The sequence below is a fragment of the Eutrigla gurnardus genome, assembly GCF_963514095.1.
Source record: "Eutrigla gurnardus genome assembly, chromosome: 8".
Classification (NCBI taxonomy): Eukaryota; Metazoa; Chordata; class Actinopteri; order Perciformes; family Triglidae; genus Eutrigla; species Eutrigla gurnardus.
The window spans coordinates 14,606,623-14,630,409 of record NC_139922.1 but is presented as its reverse complement, the minus strand read 5'-3'; the positions used below and the strand labels follow the sequence as shown (position 1 = coordinate 14,630,409).

Below are 23,787 nucleotides of genomic sequence, written 5' to 3'. Positions count from 1 at the left end.
CATCTCTATAAGGCTATGACTCACATCAAGTTTTACTGTATTTTTAGTTGCATTGAATGGCACGAAGACAGACTGCACACAAAGAGACTGTGAAAAGATTCCTTGTGGAATAGAAAAGAGAAGCTAAATTAAGACATTTCCAGTCCATTACAATCGTCCTCTGAGTGAAGACTTCCTCTGAATGCTCTCATTTTTCTTCAGAAGGCCGTGACCCTCGCTGCATCCTCCAGGCTCTCTTTGCTCCCTTTCAGTGGCAGATCCCCATCGGCCACTTTGATCTCCACTTTGTTTCTCTTGGCGAACATCTGGCAGATCTCCAGGAAGGTCTTGTTCTTGGTCTCCGGGACCACCAGCCAGATGTAGATCAGAGTGACCAGACAGACGAAGGAAAAAATGATGAAGCTGTAGGGGCCCAGACCTCTCTGGGCGGGGGACAGAGAGGGAATGTGATCAGTTTGTCCTCAAGATGAAATATTGTAAACAAGTTAGCCAGAAACAGTTGCTCGGGCGTAAACAGCATGAAAGGTGAGGGGGTGTGTGTGATTTGCGTGCTACTTTTATTGGAATTCTCAAACAAATTCCTGCGTTGTTTGCGTTGCGGTTTGACGAAGAAGTCTTGAGATGAAGCCAACATGAGCATAATGGTTGTGTTTATCTCTAAGGTTACACCATTGGAAAGACACACTGATCCAACTGCTCCTAATAAACAAGGACAGACATCGCACTTGTGTATTGGACCATGATTGGATCTAGTTGTGACATCACACAAGTCATACGTGTATATCTGTGGTTAACTGAGATTAGTGGTGAGCGTCGAGAAACCGCCCCCTCTATCAGACGAATCTGAAAACATCACTCTAAACTCACTCTGCACATGTGAAGTTCAAACATCCAAGTGAAGCGACATTAAAGTGATGGTTCGGAGTGAAATGCACCCTAGGTAATTTCCACCATGACATCCAGCCAAATACCCCCTCGGAAGCATTTTTATAAATGCTTGTATTATCAGATCAACAAGTGTTGACAAGTGTTGACCTGATAATACAAGTATTTATAAAAATTCTGCGAAACTTTTTCATACTCTCGCCTGAAACTCGCGTCACGGCATCGGCTGGGTAAACACGGAAGTGGCGTCTACGCTGCGGTAGCATAGCAGCCGAGGATAGAAGCTATCAGGCAAGTGTTCTTTTAAATAAACTCCTGGTGTACTTACAAACTTTCAAATGCCTCGTTTTGTGAGTACAGACCCTATGTGTACTACTGCAGAAGTTTGGTAACATTCCATGCATTATTAGTGGGGTAATTTACAAGATATACCCTCTGTACCATTAGCGCTAGTACTAAGCCATTCGGCTGATAGCGCTATCTTGACCAATGCTGACCATCGCTAAAAATGCTTCCGAGGGGGTATTTGGCTGGATGTCATGGTGGAAATTACCTAGGGTGCATTTCACTCCGAACCATCACTTTAAAGCAAAATAACACTGGAACACTGCAAAGTATATGTGTTCACAAAGATGCTGCTAAACAGTATGGATGATGGATATGACAGTTTGGATATGAGACTGATTGGTGGCCGGTTACTCTTATTCCCATCCAAGCTTCTTTTGTTGATAAAAATGACTTATTATCATTCAGTAATTTATATTTCCACTTTTCAATTGATCCCTAAAGGAATCGTTAGACAATATAAAAATACCCCTCTCATATCCATATCTCATATCTGTCCACTATTTCAAATCTCTAGGCTTGCTATGTAAATGGATGTATAAAGAAAACTGGATACAGTGATTAAAACGTCCTTCCAAGCAAACAGAAGTTTGACTTATGAGTATAAAATGATGATGATGCATGACCTTCTGCATCCACAGGGCCTATAGAGGACACTAGCACTCGGTCCAGCCTCGGTCTCAGGCTCATTCACATGGACAGAAGCAGGAAAATAACTCTGGATTAGGAATTTCTAGGACCACGCTGAGGAAAAAGCTAATAAGTGTATTTCCCAAAATGTTGATCTGCTTAACGATACACTGTACACTTAAAATGTGTCTCAGGTGTTTGCCTCCTATTTGACTGGTTGTTGCAGTTTGTGGCTCTTAAGAAAGACATAGAGGCTACATACTGAAATAATTCAAAATAAAGTATAAAGGATCACATCTCAGGATGCCACTTTGAATAACTTGCCGCTTACACTTAAAAAACCCACCTGTAACTAATCACATTTCAAACTGATAAGAGTTAACCGACCGCTAGGAAGGGGAAGACGAGGCCGACAGTGATGTTGGACAGCCAGTGGACAGAGCCTGCAACCATGAAGGCAGCGGGCCTGGCCGACTGCCGGAACATCTCGGTGGTCACCACATAAGGAATGGGACCTGGAGAGCACAGATGTGGTTAACCACAACCAAAACACTCGAGACTCATCATCACTCTTCAGGGTCACAGTCTCAGACAGCTAAGCGCAGATTTACAACATATATCATTACATGTCTGGTCGTATCCAAACAACACTTCAGCTAATGGAGCCCCCCCTGTTGTAATCAGTGGGTGTTTAAAATAACCACCGGTGGGGTCAGACTCACTGGGTCCGATGGCATGTCCTATGACGTAGACGATGACACAGGTGATGCTGATGTAGGGCATCCACGTCACGCTCTCCTGTCAACACAAAGGGACAGCTGCTGTTAGCGTTAAACTGGCGTGTTGGGCCTTTCAAACAGGGATGAAAACATCACAAGATCCCGTAATGGCTGGACTTTGTGGAAAGATTTAAACCCTCTGCGCTGTTGAAAGTGATGCCTGTCTGACGATGTTGATCCAGATGAGATTACAGGGGGGCAGCCCTGGTTTTGTGGTGGTCTGAACGGCCAATGCTTTCTCATACTTTAATGGTGAGAGACTCAAAGTTCTCACGACCCCAGCAAACATAAATGTCAAGTCATCATATTTATATTCCTGACCAGGCCATACATTTATAATATTAAACGTACACTAATGCATTCCCTGTTGATCTGGCTTTGTAAACCAGCACACAGGACTACAAGGTTAAAGTGATGACTCACAGCTTAAAAGCAATGGTTCAATGGTTCTCTCTGGACTCGACAACAGCTAACTCATAAAAAATGTTGTGCTTTTTTTTTTGCCGTTCTATCATTTACAATTCTTTTTTCTGTGTATGTCCTTCTTGTCCCCTAGTGTGTTCTTGCATTTCACCATGACCTGATCTCCACACACAGGTCCCCAGGTCACCCCTTCAATCCCAAAAATCTTAAATGTAAATCCATATGTGTACCCACCATGCAAAATATTAGCTTTCAATTCCTCATAGTTTCAGAAATATTTTTTCCCCTTCAGGATCTAGCATCCATATTCTTCAATTAAGGCATCAGTTAGCCTCTGGGATGCCTATTTATCACTCTATAGGAAGCTAAAAATGTTTTTTTGGCCAAAATGGGCTATTTTTTTAGAACATTTTTAGAAATGTTCACATGTTTTCATATCCAGGGGATAATAAATCTGAAATGGAACTCTTTAACAAAGTGATATTGCAGATATTTATCAACTGGCATACACAATTTCAGATTCTGGTATGAGAATGCCTGAAGAATGTTTGTGTTTCTATCTGTAGGCAGCTGAAAGTAGCAATTTGGCCAAAAATGGTAAATATGCAGGGGGCCTAACCCCTTAAGTGAGGTTATGTGACATTTTGTTATATTCATAAATGGTACATTGGGAACATTGTTACAAGAAATGATAATAAAAATGATGTGTTTGTGAATTTCATGAAGCAAGGAAGGGGCAATACATTCTCATGGCCTCCAGAACAGGAAAACAGGAAAGATCAATGCTGGGTGCCATTACTTAATGGATTAAGATTGTCTCATATAAGATGTATCTACTGACCAAATTATTTTAACGAACGCCCACGGGTTAATATTTTTCTTTTTCTTTTTTTTATAAATATTGATTTTTTTTCTCATTTTGAGCAGCTTGGTCTGAAATGGAAGTATTCAGGAAAGAGATCTATAATGCAGAACTTTATAAACTGACATTAAAAAAATGGAGATTGTATCTCACAATGATACTCATGTAAGGAAGATGTGAAATTGGCACTGTGAAACAAGGTGAATTGTAACCTGGGTCCACATGAGGCTAAAATATGCTTCTTATGAGTGATAAACAGGTTATTTATTCATATACATGTACATACTTTTGTATATGATTGCATGATATATGATAGAACAAATGTGTTCAGTTGAGTAGCATCTAGGGCTGCAACGATTCATCGAGTTACTCGATTAACTCTATTATGAAAATTCCTCGAGGCAACACATCTGCCTCGAAGCCTCGTTAAATTCCTATGACGCGCCTATGTGCAGGGATCCGATTGTTCCACACGGACCGTTGTTCAGGAAGCACACCAGCGCGTCATACACGGTCATTCATTCTGAATTTAGTTGGCGCGATGGCGGAAAGTCAGCCTCAGAATGTCCGTAAACGACAGAGAGTATCGGGGCTAAACAACGGTATCCTGCTTGCCCATGTGAGCGATTTATTTCTGACAACAAAACGAATGCGTAAAGTTGTAACATATGTGACTAGATGTCTCCTCGTCTCCGTGGCGCATTTATCCGTTTTGTTTATGTATATCGATCACTTCTCATCCGCCATCTTGCGAGTGACGTATAGAGTTACGTTTATGCATCGGACGCTCGTATTGGCTCCCGTAGCGGCTTTTACAGCCAATCGGAAAGCCTGATTTACGCTTGGCTGTGAGTTGTTGTGTTTGCCCAAACGGGAGACACGGAGGAGTTCAGAGCAGAGAAAAGAACGGTCAAACAGTTACTGTAGTGATAGAGAAAGCTAAATACATAAATGGCACAGAAGAAGTACACTATATACACACATATTTAGGGCAGGGAGAGGAAAGGGCCATTGCTGGCAAAACAAAACGTAAATTAAATGTTATCCATGTTTTATCCAAGTTGATTTAACTGTATTGTTAAATTCTCACTGGCACTTAATAAATGGGCTTAGTTTTGGAGCCAAATTTTGGAGTTGGAATGAATACCTCTGTTTATTTTTTTTAGAAATGCTTGATCATTTTACAGCCACATCATTTTCATTATGCATTATTTGTTTTGGTTGTTTAAAAACGCAATTTTTTTTTATCCGATTCCTCGATTAATCGATCGATAAAGTGCTAAATTAATCGATTACAAAAAGAATCGATAGCTGCAGCCCTAATCTCATTTATGTAGTGCACTGAATACAAAGACAATAGTATTAGTTTTCAGAGGCACAGCATTTTAATTCTTAGAAAACAGATCTTAAAATAAATATTAAAATATACATGTGAATAGATAATGATCCTATAATTTCTGTGTTGTTCCATATTTTCAGGATGGCTCATTATTTTAGCTTGTTTTGGCCAACAAGCTTAGCTTCCTATAGAGTGATAAATTAACACCCCAGAGGTCAGCTGGTGTCATAATTGAAACATGTGGATGCCATTTATCTGCAATATTAGCTTCCCAGATCAATCCATTCTAAAATTATAAGATCCTGAATTTGGAAGAAAATGCATTTTGGCTTTTTTTCGGGCAAAATGTCAAAGTCTGTATTTCTGAAACTATGTGGAATTGAAAGCTAATATTTTGCATGTTGGGTACAGACATAGATCTAAATGTAATCATTTTCCCAGCTAAATCTGAGGAGGTGAGTTGGCGTGAAATAACCCTTTTCCTGTTACTGGGCGAAGGAAGGGTACAACCTAGACAGGTCGCCAGTCTATCACAGGGCTGACACATAGACAACAACTCACACTCACACCTACGGGATTTAGAGTCATCAATTAACTGAGCTTGCATGTGGGACTGTGGGAGGAAGTCGGACAAAAACACACGCTGACACGATTAGAACAAACTCCAGATTCAACACACATTCAAACCCGGGCCCCTCTTGCTGTGAGCAGTGGCGGCGGGATGATTTCAGTGGTGTGGGGGCCAAAAGTGCATGCATGTGTCACTCTCCTTCATTTTTGCCGCATCAATCGATCACATGCAAGCAAGATATTCATGAGCCAGCGTGTGACACCTCAACAGCCAATCATAAAGCAGTCTGTTCTCCTCACAGGGAGAATGCTCACAGTCCCTCTTCAGTGAAGTCATCGGCTTCTATCAGTCTGCTACAGTACGAGCTTTGATGACTAGAGGGGATTCCCTGTAAGTGCCGTGGTGGTTCCATCTGTGAGAATGTTTTGACTACTCATTAATGGAATTCCCTATGTCATCATTGGGACACCCCTCTTGCATATGGATATGCAAAAACGTCTCCCCGCATCTTCCTATCCGTGCGTCTTCAGCGTGTCAATCAAGCAGTCCATCATTCAATCATCCACTCGGTCAGTTTAACCATAATAGTCTAGGGCTTTGTTTATAGAACAGCAGATTATGCCAAAAAGTTACTAAGAAACTACATATATAACCTACACAGGCTACCAATGCACCAATACAATTTTATTTTGTTTAAGTGGGGTTGCCATTGTCCTCGTGGCCCCAATGGTTTCGGCACCAGTGGCTGTGAGGCTACACCAGCCCTTTCTGACATATATGTGATGAAATTGTTCTTTAAATGATGCACTATGCTCTGACGTTGCATGTGAAACAGAGCCAGTGTGGTCTTCAGTGGGTCAGGGACCAGCACAACAGGCCCTGGGGACCTGCAGCCAGCAAGGGGAGCCCTGGGACGGCAGGCAGAGCACAGAATTGACAGAAATCTGTCAACACTGACAAGTTGAGCACATTGGCAAGCATAAAACATGCAATAAGTAACTAGGGCATGTCACAATAGCACTGGGACCTGTGTTCACTCCCTGACACCGCTGGGCTACTGCTCCTGGCCACAAAATAATCAAACTCTTCTGTCATGTCAGAGAGCAAACCTTCAGGTGAACGAGACAGGTACAAAACCTTTTGTTACATTATTACCAGACCATGCAGATGACATGCGTGCCTCAGTCCCCTACAAGATATGGCAAGGACAGACAGAGATTCCTTGCTTTGTAGTTAAATGTCGGTACTTTTATCTCATTGTCATTGTTTCAAATAACCATAGTAACAAAGAACATGTGACCTGTCTCAACCCCACCCCCACGTCTCCAAAAAACCTCCTAGGACCTCAGTGTTGGAAGCTCAGATGTACAAACAGCAGATTAATCCTGTATGCTGCACCACTAGAGAGCAGCAGAGGAACATGTTGAACATGTGAGAGGCGCCAAAGCTTCTACCTGAAAGTTGAGAGCGACAGTGAGCAGCACACAGGCGCCACAGCAGATCCCAAAGCCACAGAGGAGGAGCAGCCGTCGTCCCGAGGCCTCCACGATGAAGACCTGGTGAGATAAACTCCTTCAGAACGATCGTCTCCCGTTGACGCGATCAACCAACGACTGTGTGTGGATACCTACAGCAGCGATGGTCATGAAGACATTCACTGCACCTGTTCCAACAGTGACATACTGGATATCATTGGGCTCCACTCCTGCTGTGGCATATATGCTATCTGCATAGTAGTAGATCTGAGGAGGGAGAGAGAAATGCATTATGGTTGAATAATAAGATGAGAGTTGGAGAAACATCACCATATATACTTATGTGTATCCCATATAATGAGTGTGGTCATCAGTGGGTGACCAGATCACGGCTCACTGCGTTGACCCCCGACAGCTGCTGGCCCATGTTCATGATGACGATGGAGACCAGCTGCCAGCGAAGGGAGCGCTGGGACAGCAGGCTGAGCACAGAGAGGCGGCCCTCGGCCCTCTCCGACTGGTGCTCCAGACGCATCTCCGACAGCTCCGCATCCACGTCGTCCCAGCCACGGAGACGCTGTAGCGCTTTCTTCGCCGTCTTCTCGTCTCCTCTCTGGATGAGCATGTACCTGGGGCTCTCTGGGAAGAAGGGCAGCAGCAGGAGCTCTATCAGGGCAGGGATGCCGGTCAAACCCAGCATGAGGGTCCAACCTGGGAACAGAAACACCGCATTTACCAAAGGGCCGATCTAAAAAGCTCTCCCCTGGGTCTCCCAAAGTCAGCCTTCAACATCTAACCAGTGAGGGATGTGTGAACATTAACCTCTGCTGTTGCCCAGTATGTGTCTGATGCCCAGCACTTGCGCACTGAGGATGCCAATGGTGATGAAGAGCTGTGGTATGATGCCAAGGGCTCCCCGCAGGTTTTTGGGAGCGAGTTCTCCCAGATACATGGGCACGATGTTGGATGAGAGACCTGCAGACAGAAAACGTAAGATACACAGAAACGACTCCTATAAACCCTGATAACTTGAACATATCTGACCTGCGCAGACACCCACTATGAACCGAGCCACGATGATGATCTCATAGGACTTGGCGATCTCACTGACTCCCATCATCACGGCGGGGACGATGGAGAAGATGTTGTTGAAGAGGAGGGCGCCCTTCCTGTCGTGGGGGGCAACGCTTTTATCGTGGCAAGCAAACAAGTGTACAGCTTTTTGCAGTGCGTTGATAAATGTGACATATTACCTCCCCAGTTTGTTGACCAGAGGGGCCACCATCAGGGAGCCGAAGAAGCCTCCTAGCGGGTACATGGACACGGAGACGGACCACAGCAGAGTTAGGAAGCTCCCCTCCATCGGCCTGCCGTAGCGCTCCGTGTAGGTGGTGTTATAGAACTGCTGCATGAACTGAAGAGGGCAGGACAATACTGATAGAAGCACATATGTCGGCCTCCATATCACGGCATGTTACTGTAAAATGTGCTTTGCTGTGTTACCGGGGACGGAGAGTTGATCACAGCCACATTGTAACCGTACTGGAAGGATGAACCAAACGCAGATATGAGTGTCGCCGACACCAGGACCACGGTCAATCTCTGTTTAGGGACATCAGCACATTATGGGATGCCTCTTTGTTTTTACTACACAAACATCGTGACACACCAGCTTCGCATGCCGTCACAGAACAGACCAGACGTCGATGGTCATCACACCTGGTGTGTCACTCACCCCTCTCCTCTCCACAGGCGTCCCCCGCTCCTCGCTCTCCGCCATGGCTGTGTTCGGACTCTGCCTCAGCAATAATAACACTTTGTTACTACTGCACTACTACATCCTGTCTGCCCTTTGGACACCAGAGCTCCGGTTATCATCTCCACATTGTTGACTGGTGTTTCTGCATTTAACCCATTCAAGATATTTATCTGGGCCTGATGTGCTTATTTAATGCTTTTATTGCACCGCACCTTCAACTGAATCCGTTCCAACCATTCATTTTCTGCAGAAACACCACACCTGCGAGTCTATTTTTTTTATGTTTACTTCGTCGTCTCAGTTTGTCATGTACTGCATTGGGCCTTATCTCCATGGCTGAGTATGTTTGTCAATACAACGACGACCCCAACACTGTTTATCTGAAAAGCTGGATGCCATTTGCTTCAGTATTTCCTCACTGCAAAAACAAGGCTGTTGGTGTTTGAGCACATAATGTTCGTATGGTGTAAAGCAGGATGAGCGGTGAGACTTTCAACAACAATTTTTGGATGGTGACTTATTTTTTTTATCTTAACTTAGCATTGGGTTGGTTTGATTAAAAAACAACTGAATTATAAACCCACCAGACTTGTCTGCATGTTAACAGATAAGTCTTTCCATCAATATTTAAAAAAACTTAAAGGAAAAGTTCGGAATTTTGGACATAGGTCCTCATTTCCAACTTACCCGAGGTGATATAGGTCGGTGGAGACCGTTTTCAGCACAAGTCACCGTTGCTAACTGGTGTTGAGCTAGCGCACGTCAACGGTAACATCCAGCCTGTCACTAAAAACAGCTTTAACTGCTCCGCAGAACACCCGAGACAAATGTATTATGACGTCGGACTATCGATGTACATGTCTAGGGTACAAGTATTCTCAGCGTTGCGGTAAATGCGGAGAAACATTGCATTACTTCCGGGTTTCAAAATAAAGGTATTAACAACAGTAAGCTATATATCGAACCTATCAAACATTGAAAATAAAATGTTACATTAAAGTGTTGCACCAATGATGAATAAAAAAGACTTATCATTTGTTTTACTGCACCAATGTGGAGAAATGCCAAAATAAAAGTACCATATTTATACCTGAGATTGCATCTTTGCCCATATTTGAGCTACTGTAAAAAGACTTTGCTCAATAATTCCTGGCTATGGGTGGTATATTTGACTTCTACACATAGAGGACTACAACTATACTTTAAATCAAGCATTTTTACTGTAGCAATGTGGAGAAATTTAGGTCTAAAAGTCTCATTTTTATACATGCAGATTGCATCGTTGCCCATGTTTGAGCTACTGTAAAAACCCTTTGCTCAATAATTCCTGGCTATGGGTGGTATATTTGACTTCTACACATAGAGGACTACAACTATACTTTAAATCAAGCATTTTTACTGTAGCAATGTGGAGAAATTTAGGTCTAAAAGTCCCATATTTATACATGCAGATTGCATCGTTGCCCATGTTTGACTTACTGTAAAAACCATTTGCTCAATAATTCCTGGCTATGGGTGGTATATTTGACTTCTACACATAATTGACTACAAGTATGTTTAATATGAAGCATTTTTACTGTAGCAATGTGGAGAAATTTAGGTCTAAAAGTCCCATATTTATACATGCAGATTGCATCGTTGCCCATGTTTGAGCTACTGTAAAAACCATTTGCTCAATAATTCCTGGCTATGGGTGGTATATTTGACTTCTACACATAATTGACTACAAGTATGTTTAATATGAAGCATTTTTACTGTAGCAATGTGGAGAAATTAAGGTCTAAAAGTCCCATTTTTATACATGCAGATTGCATCGTTGCCCATATTTGAGCTACTGTAAAAACCATTTGCTCAATAATTCCTGGCTATGGGTGGTATATTTGACTTCTACACATAGAGGACTACAACTATGTTTAATATGAAGCATTTTTACTGTAGCAATGTGGAGAAATTTAGGTCTAAAAGTCCCATTTTTATACATGCAGATTGCATCGTTGCCCATGTTTGACTTACTGTAAAAACCATTTGCTCAATAATTCCTGGCTATGGGTGGTATATTTGACTTGTACACATAATTGACTACAAGTATGTTTAATATGAAGCATTTTTACTGGAGCAATGTGGAGAAATTAAGGTCTAAAAGTCCCATTTTTATACATGCAGATTGCATCGTTGCCCATGTTTGACTTACTGTAAAAACCATTTGCTCAATAATTCCTGGCTATGGGTGGTATATTTGACTTCTACACATAATTGACTACAAGTATGTTTAATATGAAGCATTTTTACTGGAGCAATGTGGAGAAATTAAGGTCTAAGAGTCCCATATTTATACATGCAGATTGCATCGTTGCCCATATTTGAGCTACTGTAAAAACCATTTGCTCAATAATTCCTGGCTATGGGTGGTATATTTGACTTCTACACATAATTGACTACAACTATACTTTAAATCAAGCATTTTTACTGTAGCAATGTGGAGAAATTAAGGTCTAAAAGTCCCATTTTTATACATGCAGATTGCATTGTTGCCCATGTTTGAGCTACTATAAAAACCATTTGCTCAATAATTCCTGGCTATGGGTGGTATATTTGACTTCTACACATAGAGGACTACAACTATGTTTAATATGAAGCATTTTTACTGTAGCAATGTGGAGAAATTTAGGTCTAAAAGTCCCATTTTTATACATGCAGATTGCATCGTTGCCCATGTTTGACTTACTGTAAAAACCATTTGCTCAATAATTCCTGGCTATGGGTGGTATATTTGACTTCTACACATAATTGACTACAAGTATGTTTAATATGAAGCATTTTTACTGGAGCAATGTGGAGAAATTAAGGTCTAAAAGTCCCATATTTATACATGCAGATTGCATCGTTGCCCATATTTGAGCTACTGTAAAAACCATTTGCTCAATAATTCCTGGCTATGGGTGGTATATTTGACTTCTACACATAATTGACTACAACTATACTTTAAATCAAGCATTTTTACTGTAGCAATGTGGAGAAATTTAGGTCTAAAAGTCCCATTTTTATACATGCAGATTGCATCGTTGCCCATATTTGAGCTACTGTAAAAACCATTTGCTCAATAATTCCTGGCTATGGGTGGTATATTTGACTTCTACACATAATTGACTACAAGTATGTTTAATATGAAGCATTTTTACTGGAGCAATGTGGAGAAATTAAGGTCTAAAAGTCCCATTTTTATACATGCAGATTGCATTGTTGCCCATGTTTGAGCTACTATAAAAACCATTTGCTCAATAATTCCTGGCTATGGGTGGTATATTTGACTTCTACACATAATTGACTACAACTATGTTTAATATGAAGCATTTTTACTGGAGCAATGTGGAGAAATTTAGGTCTAAAAGTCCCATTTTTATACATGCAGATTGCATCGTTGCCCATATTTGAGCTACTGTAAAAACCATTTGCTCAATAATTCCTGGCTATGGGTGGTATATTTGACTTCTACACATAATTGACTACAAGTATGTTTAATATGAAGCATTTTACTGGAGCAATGTGGAGAAATTTAGGTCTAAAAGTCCCACATTTATACATGCAGATTGCATCGTTGCCCATGTTTGACTTACTGTAAAAAGACTTTCCTCAATAATTCCTGGCTATGGGTGAAGCATTTTCATTATACTTCAAGAATGATGCAGTAATAAAGACAACATTTCACACGTTTAATAACATCTTCTAAAAAATGATGATAAAGTCATCAAACCCTAAACACTAAACACAAAATCCTACACAATCCTAAATTTAGTTTAGTTTACATTTCACACAACATGCATTTCCAGTCCACATTCTTTTTAATTTGCAGCTCTGCTGTGTCCATTCCTAGGCACTGTATGTGGAACCACCTGCAACAGCTGTCACACTGAATCTGTAAAAGGGGAAAATAATTACTTTAATTACCGCAAACACCATTGTACCGGCTGTCTCTTACTCATATTTGTCTCTCAAATAGTTGCTGAGAGGAGACACAAGGAAGACATGCGATTGAGGAAAGCTATAGGAAAAAAGTTAGAATATTGGAAAGCACCTAGTGCGTGTGTATTGTGTGTGGGCATGGTCTTCCCCCCTGGCTCTGGTCTTCACACGCTTATTATCAACCCCTAACACTCCCCATCATGTCATCAACCAGCAGTATATATTATTGGGTTCTTCACCTACTTGTTGCCAGTTGCTCAACCCTCATTTTTTCAATCCAAACCTTGCTCATTAATTACTTGGATCTGTTTGCTTGCTCCTGCTCTGCTATTATTTGTGCTAACACATTTGTCTTTCTGCTCCAGGATCATACTTACCTGCCTGTCTCCCTGCTTCAGTGGTCTCCATTTGGTTTGCCCATGCCAGGCACACCCTGTCATTATCCTCACCTCCATACCACTCAGCTCCACTCTGCCATTTCCCATCCAAACCTGAACTGCCATTACCCTCCTCCTTTGTCCCCAGAGTCTCTTCCTTGCAATTTACTCTTTATCTTTATCTTACAGTGAAAATACCTTTCAGACATTACAACAGATTTGGTCCAGCATTTTGTTTCCCTTTATCTCTCCCCACAACAAAACAACTTCATATATAATCTATATAAAATTATATCTCAAATTATATGCATTATTATGTTGGCACAGTAAATCATGTACTCTTTGTTTAGGCCCTTTTTAAAGTCCTTTTTTTACTGTAATCTCTCTCTAATGCCCTATTTAGATACAATGCTAAAATTTGCTGATAGAGAGAGAGTTAAATCATCCTTACCCAGTCAGTGAGGGAAGGCCCAGGGGCAGGTGGTTTACTTGCTGCACACATGGCACAGTTGGTTTCTGTGTTAAGCACTAATACAGAAATGCAAATTTTAGATCTTGAACACTACATCAACACAATACAATTACTGTACAAAATGCTTTCACACACCTGAGGCTTTCAGTATTTGCAGAGCAAAATGTTTGCGCTGCACTGCCATTTCTTTTTTTGTTGTTCCAAAAGTCATTATTGGAGGTTTTGGAAAGGCCTCCATGACTGCCTTCGCCATCTAAATAATGACAGTAAAATGTTAAGACTTAACATGATGGTTGTCCTCCAAATATTTTTATCTATAATTTTAATCTTACCATGGTGACTATGACACCACAACTGCAGCTGTCCTGTTGGACTGGGTGGTGCATGACAGTCCCTTTCAGTTTTATGTCCACCCAGTCTGTTTTACTGTGGCTGATCCTCCTCATTTTGAAGTAGTCTCTGTGTGTGAACAATTAATTTTATGATGAATGTACATACACATACAATATGTACACAATAAAAGACGATGGTGTTGACCACAGCTTTATGGATTGGATATTGAAAGACTGAAAAAAATGTTGCACTATATAAAGACATCATGAAATGTGTCATCTCCAAAAGTGCCTTATATGCCCTTTTTGGCTTGATATGACATCCTGATATGCATTAAGTATAAGTATTTCTGTGTCTTCTTGGGGCACATTTGTCAATGATCCTTACATGCTTTTACTGTATTGTGGCACACAATCCTCCTCTCACTCCTGCTCTACGTTTGTAATGTGCCCGTCACTGTAACTGCTGCCTAATTGAGGGTTCAGATGATTTCTGTTCTGTAATGATTTATTGATTTGGGTGTTATGATTAATGAGATACCTAAAGTGAGTGTTTAAAAATGATGTTGACAATTGCTGTCTCACATGTTGGCATTTAAAGTCTACCTGAGGACATGTATGGCAACTGATGTGGCAAGGGAAAGAGCTGTTCTGTTTATAAAAGAAATGTGCATGCAGAATATTTTTCCCTTATGTCTCTTCCTTGTATCTTACATGTGAGTAACTGAGATGTCAGGAAAAGATAGAAGTCAATTAAACATGGATCAAATTGCCCATATGGAGCCTGCATGTACATTCTTCTTGTCAATTACCCTTTTCATGCTATTGGAAAATGCCTGTTACCTTTTCCCTGTGTTACTACCACTAGTAACAAATACAAAAACAATTAACTAGTCATGCTGATTAGCTGAAAGACAATAACTACCGGAATCTTTGTGCAGCATTGTCCGACTCCCCCTGCTCATTGGAATTGGTTGCTGGATCAACCAAATACACGCTGCTTTCTGCTGCATTGATGTACTGTAGCCATAGGATACACAAAAAATATAATTCAAAATGTACATACATCAATCTGGAAATAATTTAACACAATTATATTCTACAAATGTATTCACTACTAACCAGAAACTTCCAATGTACATTTCCGATATTGACAAAAGACACAATGGCTTTATAGCTGTCAAAGTTGACCTGTAACACAAAAAAATTACAATATTAAAATCTAATTTGAATGAACTGTTTGAATGACACCCCCCCCCCCCCCCCCCCCCCCCCCCCCCCCCACACACACACACACACACACACACACACACACACACACACACACACACACACACACACAGAGTTACCTTGGACAAACTGTGTCTTCTGATTTGTTCTCTTTCACCAAAGAGGATCACACCAGCAGTGTAATAATTGAGGATGTAAATGGTATTTCCCAAATTATAGTTACTGGCTGTGTCATGAAGGAGGCACTCGATGACCTTAAGAGTTGGTGGACATGCAGACAGACAGTGTATCAGCAGTGAAATTCAACAGCATTTGTGAACATTATAGACCGGCTTAATATATTGCTCTTTTTTTTAAATAACACTTATAGATGAAAAATACCACATGGGCTATTAAACACTTTGACCGTTAACAGATTAATTTGCTTAAATATGTGTTTCAATGCTTTTTATGCAAATACAGAAATGGCAAATATACAATATGAACCGTCAAGTTGACATTCATCATAGCATGTAGTGAGTCTGCACCATTAACAATTCTGAGAGCCCTTGAAGCTGCGTTACCTACTAATTAGTAAAACCGACACTACTTCTTTTGCAACGTGTAGCTTTTGTCCATCTTATAATTACTGTAAATACATATCCACTGTAGATGCATTCACGTAAACACCATTACAAAGACAACTATGTCAAAGACTAAGAATCAAATGTTGCCTTTATGGGTTGGCAAACGTAATCACTACAAGTACTGTAATTATCACATGCTTTTAATTACTTTCATTTTGTCTTTAGATGAAGTTGTTTTCTCTTCTCATTATGAATACATACCTCGCCTGTAAGCCATTGGTGAGGTTTTAGAGATAGGAGTTCGCTGTGGTGTATGATGAAGCTGTTTCCTCTTAACTGAGAGGGCACCACAGAAACAACCACTTCTTTGGCCATACCTTTCCACAATGCAGTAAGCTGAGGATAACCAAAAAAGTAACTGTTCAAACTGGGACACCAAAATAAGATTCTTGAGTGATGACAACTTAAACATAGGCAGTTCAATAACACAATATCAGGGTTTTTTTTATTTTTTTTTATCAGTTTTTGGAATTATAACATCACCAAAGTGTTTTATTTGTACTCTGCATGCCAGTGGTATTTCTGTTACTTACCTTCTTTAATATCATTTTTACTAAAAAGATTTACATCTTTCACTTCCCTGTCTTTTCCATTTGGATTCAGCAGTCTATTCCGTGTTCACATGGAAGTAGTTGTTTCCTCATGTATTTTTCACTGTATATACAATTTTTACTTACTTACTTACTTATTTATATTATATTTATATATAATTTTATAATGACCACACAGCCAGGCTGGTGGAATTTGGTCTCAGTACAGCTCCTTGGTACAGGTTCCAACATTACATTTAAACATAAAACATATAACATAAATACATACAGACAGACACATTTCATCGTACTTTAGGGGCCATGCATAATCCTCAGCGATTGGAGTTCAGGATATTGATTGCAGTAGGAATGAAACTGTTTTTGAAGCGGTACGGTATCACTTGTATGTCATAGGTGCTAATACCTCTAACGGGCTGTGCTATTGGTTTAGGCACCCTCCAGAGGTTCATCTCAGGACCTGAGAAAGAACAATAGAGGGTGCTATAGAATACTATCCCCCTATTATGTATTAAGCTGTGCAATTATGTATTGATGACATTTGGGAATTTACTCACTAGAAAATGCAGTATATATAGTTTAGTAATGTATTGATTTAATTGGTAAATCTTAGTGTCCATACCTGTGATAGAGTATTCTATGTAATTCGAATGGTTCTTACCTGTGCTTCCTCCTCGTGAAGCTCAGTCTTTTCCAGTGCTGAAGGTTCATGAGATTTGGCCTGGTCTTGTGGATGCTATTTTTAAATATAATGTTATCATAAATAAAAATCATGTAAGAGTTTAATCATAATCATGTTCAAATATGGATAGGTAATTGCATGCTTAGGCAATTTACTGTCACACTCGTATTAAATTAAATCTTCTAAACATACATACATATATATATATATATATATATATATATACACACACACAGTATGTGTGAGATTTATATTTATCTTACCTGTAGGCGGACTGCGGCTGTTGGTGGCTTATCCTTCTCCTCATGACAAGAAAGTATTTTCTTGCATGCTCTTTCCATTTCCTTCACTGTTTTATTGTCATTGTTTACAAGGTGAAGTGTAAACGGTGGAGAGGTTTGTTTTTTCTGCTGGCAGTACAGTTTTATTGTTTTTACTATGAGGTCCGCACATAACTGCAGCGGAAAGTTGAAAATTCCGGAACTTATTGCTGGAATGGCAACAGAACTGAAGTTATGCTGTTCTGCGGTTTTAAGTAGACTTACAACAGCCTTCCTCAAAAGGGGTTTTGCCACTCGGATCATTTTTGGTGTGGGATTCCTCTGTAGACAAGGTCCCACCACATGAATAATTTTCTGACACGGCAGGTTTCCTGCTGTCGTGACAAGAGCTTGTCCTGTTTGTAACGGTCCCTTTTTGTAAATGTGATCGTTGCTCTCGGCCTGGATGTCTGGTCCACCAACATCACACAATGCCTTTGCAAGTCCCCCGTTGTGTGCCAGATTGGAATTGGCAGCATTCACAACTGCATCAACTTTAAAGTCAGTCAAATCAGCTTTCCAAACTGACATTGTGACATTGTTTGAAAGCTGTGTTGACAGTCTCTTGCATTTTGTCATTGTGTCCGCTGCTTCATCATCCTCCTAGTGTTATAAAATTTGTGTTAGTCATGATTCACAAGACAATCCCTTAAGAAAATAGTTTTCCAACATAGACATAGTAATGATAACTGCAATGAAATATACTAAGTAAAGTTCACAAATGCAACTACATTATGACTGACTTTCACAACACTTCTCCATATCATGGCCAAACAAAGCCAATATCTTAATAAAGAAAAAATACAGAGCTGAGGGAGGGACTTAAATTTATGAAAAAAATCACAGATGTACAAGACAAAGACGTCATAAGACTCATAACACTCAATGTAAACTGTGTATTCAAAACACAAAAAAATTGAGCTATGTTTTGATATTAGTAAAACATAATGTGTAATATAACCTGCGTTGGAGCACGGACTGGGACGTCTGCGATAGTGGCCTGAGTGTTCTCTTCCAGGGTAACGTCTTTTGCCTCAGATGCTCTTGATTGAGACTTTGATGTGCGTTGTTTCTGAAAAAGTCATAACAATATAAAAAAGTACTTAAATTCATCCTTTACATTTTTTTTTTAAAGTTTTCATCTAGGATTACAATGGCAAGTTGAGGAACCCTTCAAAAATGTTCTTTTCTGCAACAGCGTGTGGCTGGTACCATGTGAGTCTATGTGTGTCATCTTAGCAATATAAAATGTATATAATGATATACACATGAATACTAATAAACTCTTGTAATAATGTTGTAGTGAGAAGAGAGTATTCATGGCTTGAACGTCAACATGTTGACAGGTGTTACAGCTGGTGTGATTATAAATGGTCTCTAGTTACCTTTGCTTTGTGACTCTTGAACACAAATGCCTTTGAAAGAGGGGTCACATAAACTCCTCTTCGCTTCGGTTTCCTCTGCTTCCAGCGTTCAACGTCAACTCTGTGTTTCTTTTTTCAGGAGAGAATAAGTATGATTACAGTACACCGCATCATTTAAGGTTTCAAGGTTAGAATAGTAGGTGTTAAAAGATAATACTACCACATTTAACATACCATGATTATCATGATCTGTAATTAATGGCTAAAGAACAGATGAATAGTTCAAAATCACATTTTGGGTAACATCTTACACTGCTATACATATGTACTCTTTAAGCAGACTAATTACATACATTTTATGATGTAGTTTTTTAGCCATAAATAAGAAAAAGATTATTTCCCTTTTAGATATACTTGAAAATCAATGTTTGTAGTTTACCCTCTTAATCAAACGCAGAGAGTCCTTGTATTCCCTTAAAAGGGCATTGTGGGTCAAACGATATGCCTGAACAAAGTCATCAAGCCTCGTGAAAGTGCGACGTTGGAAACGGACTCTTTTCAGGTCCCACTGGCTCTTTTCCATGACCCCTTGGGTCCGGTTGTCCTTTGTGAAGTTCTGTTATGACCCAAAAATTCAAAACAAACTGTAACTTATAGTTATTATTTTATCAACTCAATACGTGCTCTCTGTACATAAGAGCAACACACTTGTCATACATTAATAATTGAATTGATTGATTTTACCTGTGTTCTTTTGTTTGAACTTCTTGTATATTTTTTTCTTAGCCTTTGATACAAAGGGCCTTCACCATGGCGGCTAAGGTCACCTAGCAAATGAAATACATTACATTATGAAGTATCCATGACAGGAATAGTGACAGATCAATGAGAAGTATTAAAAATAACATGGGAATGAAAATGCAGATGACAAACTCACCTAGCATGATGCTAGACCACAGAGCAGCGTGGGGTAGAAAGTACCTCTCTAGTGAAGGCACGAATGTTGGGCAAAAGTACACATTCGGTTCACCATTTTGGTCCAGAACTCCATCATGTATTACCTGCTCAAAGTGCCTTTGGAATGGTGTTGGTCCCACATCATTCTGGAAGAAAAAATATAGCAGTTTAGGTTTGTTGTGGTGTGGAGTACCAAAAAGACAATGATTAACTAAACTTATAACCATGTAAATTATTTTATTTCACTTACATTTTAACAAAGGAATTTTAATATTATTGTCTATTACCATGTACATTCACACTTGAGTAAAGTAACATAAAACAAGTAAACATACTGTTTATTCAATTAAACATCATAGAATAGAATAGAATAGAATAGAATTACTTAATTAATCCCAGACTGGGAAATTATTTTGCCACAGCAGCAGTGGGTCAACAAGAAAAAACACTGTACATGAATAACATAAATATAAAAACAAGATATATACAGTAAGTATAAATACAGAGCAAACATATACAGTAAACAATCATACAATCCAGAAAAAGTTCTCTCTGTCAGACAGAGGTGAGGGAGTTATTGTGGAGTGTGATGGCTTGTGGCAGGAAAGATTTCCTGTATCTGTTGTTACGACAGCGGAGCTGAAGCAGCCTGTTGGAGAAGGTGTTCCGCTGTCTGACTGGTGTGTGGTGGAGAGGGTGGTCAGGATTATCCATGATGGATAACAGTTTTTTCAGTGACCTTCAGTGACAGAGCCAGCCTTCTTTGAGTTTGTTGAGTCTGTTGGTGTCGCTGGCTCCGATGCTGCTCCCCCAACAAACCACAGCAAAGAAAAGTACACTGGCCACCACAGACTGATAAAAGATCTCCAACATCTTGCTGCATATATTGAAGGATCTCAGCTTCTTCAGGAAGTAGAGTCTGCTCATCCCCTTCTTGTACACAGATTTGACTCCCAGATAACACCCAGGTACTTGTAATTCTCCACCACCTCCACATCCTTTCCCAGAATGCACAGCGGTTGGGAAGCCGTCCTCCTCTTCTTCCTGAAGTCGATCACCATCTCTTTGGTCTTGCTGATATTCAGCCGCAGGTGATTCTGTCCAGACCACTCCACAAAGCTGTCCACTAGTGCTCTTTACTCCCCCTCCTGTCCCTCACTTATACACCCAACAACAGCCGAGTCGTCAGAAAACTTCTGCAGGTGACACGACCCGGAATTGTACCTAAAGTCAGTGGTGTATAAAGTGAACAGGAAAGGAGGCAGTACAGTCCCCTGTGGAGCTCCTGTATCACTAACCACCACATCAGACAGAACACCGCCCATATGGACAAACTGTGGCCTGCCTGTCAGGTAATCAACGATCCAGGAGACAGTGGAGGTGTCGACACCCATCCCCCGCAGCTTCATGCTGAATGGTGTTAAAAGCACTGGCGAAATCAAAGGATATGACTCTCACAGTGCTGCCACCACCATCCAGGTGCGAATGGGCTCGTTGCAGCAGGTAGATGACAGCGTTGTCAACTCCCAAGTGGGGCTGGTAGGCAAATTGTAGAGGGTCTAGCAGAGCTCTCACCTGCGGCCTCAGATGGGCCAAGACCAGTCTCTCCAGCACCTTCATCACGTAGGATGTGAGGGCAACTGGTCGGTAGTCATTGAGGTCTGCTGGTGTCGACTTCTTAGGAACAGGAACCAGGAAGAACGTCTTCCAAAGCATCGGTATTCTCTCCTGACCCAGGCTCAGGTTGTAGAGGTGTTGTAGGACAGGAGACAGCTGGCTGGCACAGGTCTTCAGGATCCTGGGGCTGATGCCGTCAGGGCCTGCGGCCTTCCACTGGTGGAGTCGCTCCAGCTATCTCCTAACCTGGTCTACAGTCAGTCATGCTGCTGTCCACTTGAGGAGGAGGAGGAGGAGGAGGAGTGCTGCACAGGAGAGCTCACTGTAGGGGGGGGGGGGGGGGGGGGGGGGGGTCTGAAGGTGTCGGGGAGATGACAGAAGGCTTTGAACTGAACCAATTGAAGAAACTGTTCAGCTCGTTTGCCCTCTCCAGGCTGCCTGATGGCTGTCTTCCGTTCACCTTACACCCCGTGATCTGCTTCATTCCCGTCCACACATCCCTCACATTGTTCTGCTGGCGTTTGGCCTCCAGCTTCCTCCTGTAGGTGTCCTTACAGCTCCTCAGCATTTCCCTGAGTTCATGTTGCACTCTCCTCTTAACCATGACACAACCAATACGAACATTAAAGAATCTAAAACTGACTGTGGAAGCTTCTAGATGCTTTTTGATTATTACCTGTTTTTAACTTTTATTTATCAGCACAGAAATTGACAACACTAAGCATAAAAAAGTGACACCTGCCTTTGTTAGGAAAATATCATATATAACATCATATATTTTGAGTAACAGAGTGCAATGCTATGTGCCATTTGTAAAATTGATTACCTACCACAAAGTTTTCCTCCTCTATTGTTTTCTCATCTATTTCAGGGGGTCCAGCTCTGGTCATAAGTCTTTGCAGGTTGTGAAAATGTTTTTCAACCTCCTGCCCGCTGCATGAGCTTGAGAACACCACAGTAGTGCTGCGTACTATGTCATCAAGCTCATGGAGCGTCGTGGCTTGTGTCATCAGCCCGAAGACGTGCATAGCCAGGTGGTAGTGTTTGTAAGCACTGTGGAAAAAAAGTAAATACATACTCAAAGTTAAATACATTTGAACACCTTATCATGTCAAACAGAAATACACATAAACAAACCACTTACTGCTTCCGGCAAAGGTCCTTTGCATTTTTCATGATGTGGCTGAGGCATCGGTGTAGAATAGGTGTGTGGTAGGCCTCTTTCTTTCCTTGTCCAGTGACAATGTCAAAGTACATTGACAGAAGTTCTTTAAGACTCATTCCACAAAAGTTCTGTGATATGGACTCCATGAGGACCAGAGAACCATCACATATGTACATCACACACCTTTTCTTGATATGCCTTCCATGGCATCTGATGCAGTCCGTCATGAATGACCCCAGGAAAAATGACACAGATGCTGTTGTGTGGTCGCATGTGACAAATGTGGCCACAGGGACTGGCGACCCACCTTTCAAAGGATGTCTGACCACTATTTCATAGATGTAAATTGGCGCACTTTCCCCCTTTGCCTTTTTAATGATGCTCCCTGTTGCATCAACATAAACTATGTCCTCCTTAGCCCTTTCAGCAATTCCAAGAAATTGTCTTCAGGACACCCGTTGTTGGTACTTCATCCCTGCACCCGGAGTCCTCCACAGTCTCATCTAGATGACTAAGCTTTTCCAGGTACAGAGAACGGGGGAGTTTTGAAGTCAATGTTTGTGCAATGACTTCCCTTTGTTTACCACGAACAGGCCTCCTCTTCAACTCGCCACGATTGTGTCTGACACAGTCTCCCTGAAAGGTCACCATTGCTTTCAATGAAGATTCACTGTCCACCTTCACCTCCACACATACAGGACAGTCATCAAACATACAGTACCCCAAACAGGTGAAGAGTGGGGTGTCTCTTGATGATGTAATTGGTTTGACACTGTGGCGTTTAAATGCAAAACTGCAATAGGGATGAACTGTGCGAATCCCTTTTGACATGACATTTGTCCACTGACATGTCTTGAATTGATTTCTGTGTTGTCTCTTGCGCAGATATGCCCAGTCCTCTGCAGAAATGAAAAAAAAAACATGGCGGCTGTGGCAATTTCTTGATAAAAAATAAAGTATCCAAATCTGCATTGCCTGAAGAGGGTGTGTGATGTCTGAACTGTCTGACTGACTGAATGTGCTTTGGTCATCTGGGGGAGGAGAAGGAGGACTGGAGGTGCCATGTTCA

The 23,787-nt window shown here is 41.0% G+C and overlaps 2 protein-coding genes across 2 annotated transcripts in view; one reads left to right on the top strand and one right to left on the bottom strand.

Moving 5' to 3' along the window:
* atp5pb (ATP synthase peripheral stalk-membrane subunit b) overlaps positions 1–23,787 on the top strand; it is a 339,131-nt gene that overhangs the window by 235,108 nt on the left and 80,236 nt on the right. The window lies entirely within an intron of this gene.
* On the bottom strand, positions 56–9,178 carry slc2a5 (solute carrier family 2 member 5). The gene is made up of 11 exons (XM_084016015.1): positions 9,045–9,178; positions 8,813–8,911; positions 8,563–8,723; positions 8,354–8,478; positions 8,132–8,284; positions 7,707–8,020; positions 7,466–7,576; positions 7,289–7,390; positions 2,583–2,658; positions 2,248–2,375; positions 56–422 (listed from the first exon to the last, which is right to left on the bottom strand). The coding sequence occupies exons 1-11, from the start codon at positions 9,087–9,089 to the stop codon at positions 198–200; spliced, it is 1,539 nt and encodes a 512-aa protein (XP_083872141.1). The 5' UTR covers positions 9,090–9,178; the 3' UTR covers positions 56–197.

Excerpts from the sequence above, each read along its gene's own strand:
- slc2a5 (XM_084016015.1), bottom strand. The coding sequence starts at position 9,089 with ATGGCGGAGAGCGAGGAGCGGGGGACGCCTGTGGAGAGGAGAGGG. Across the intron at positions 8,724-8,812 it reads TGATCAACTCTCCGTCCCCG|TTCATGCAGCAGTTCTATAA; the intron begins GTAACACAGCAA and ends TGCCCTCTTCAG. Across the intron at positions 423-2,247 it reads TCGTCTTCCCCTTCCTAGCG|AGAGGTCTGGGCCCCTACAG; the intron begins GTCGGTTAACTC and ends TCCCCCGCCCAG.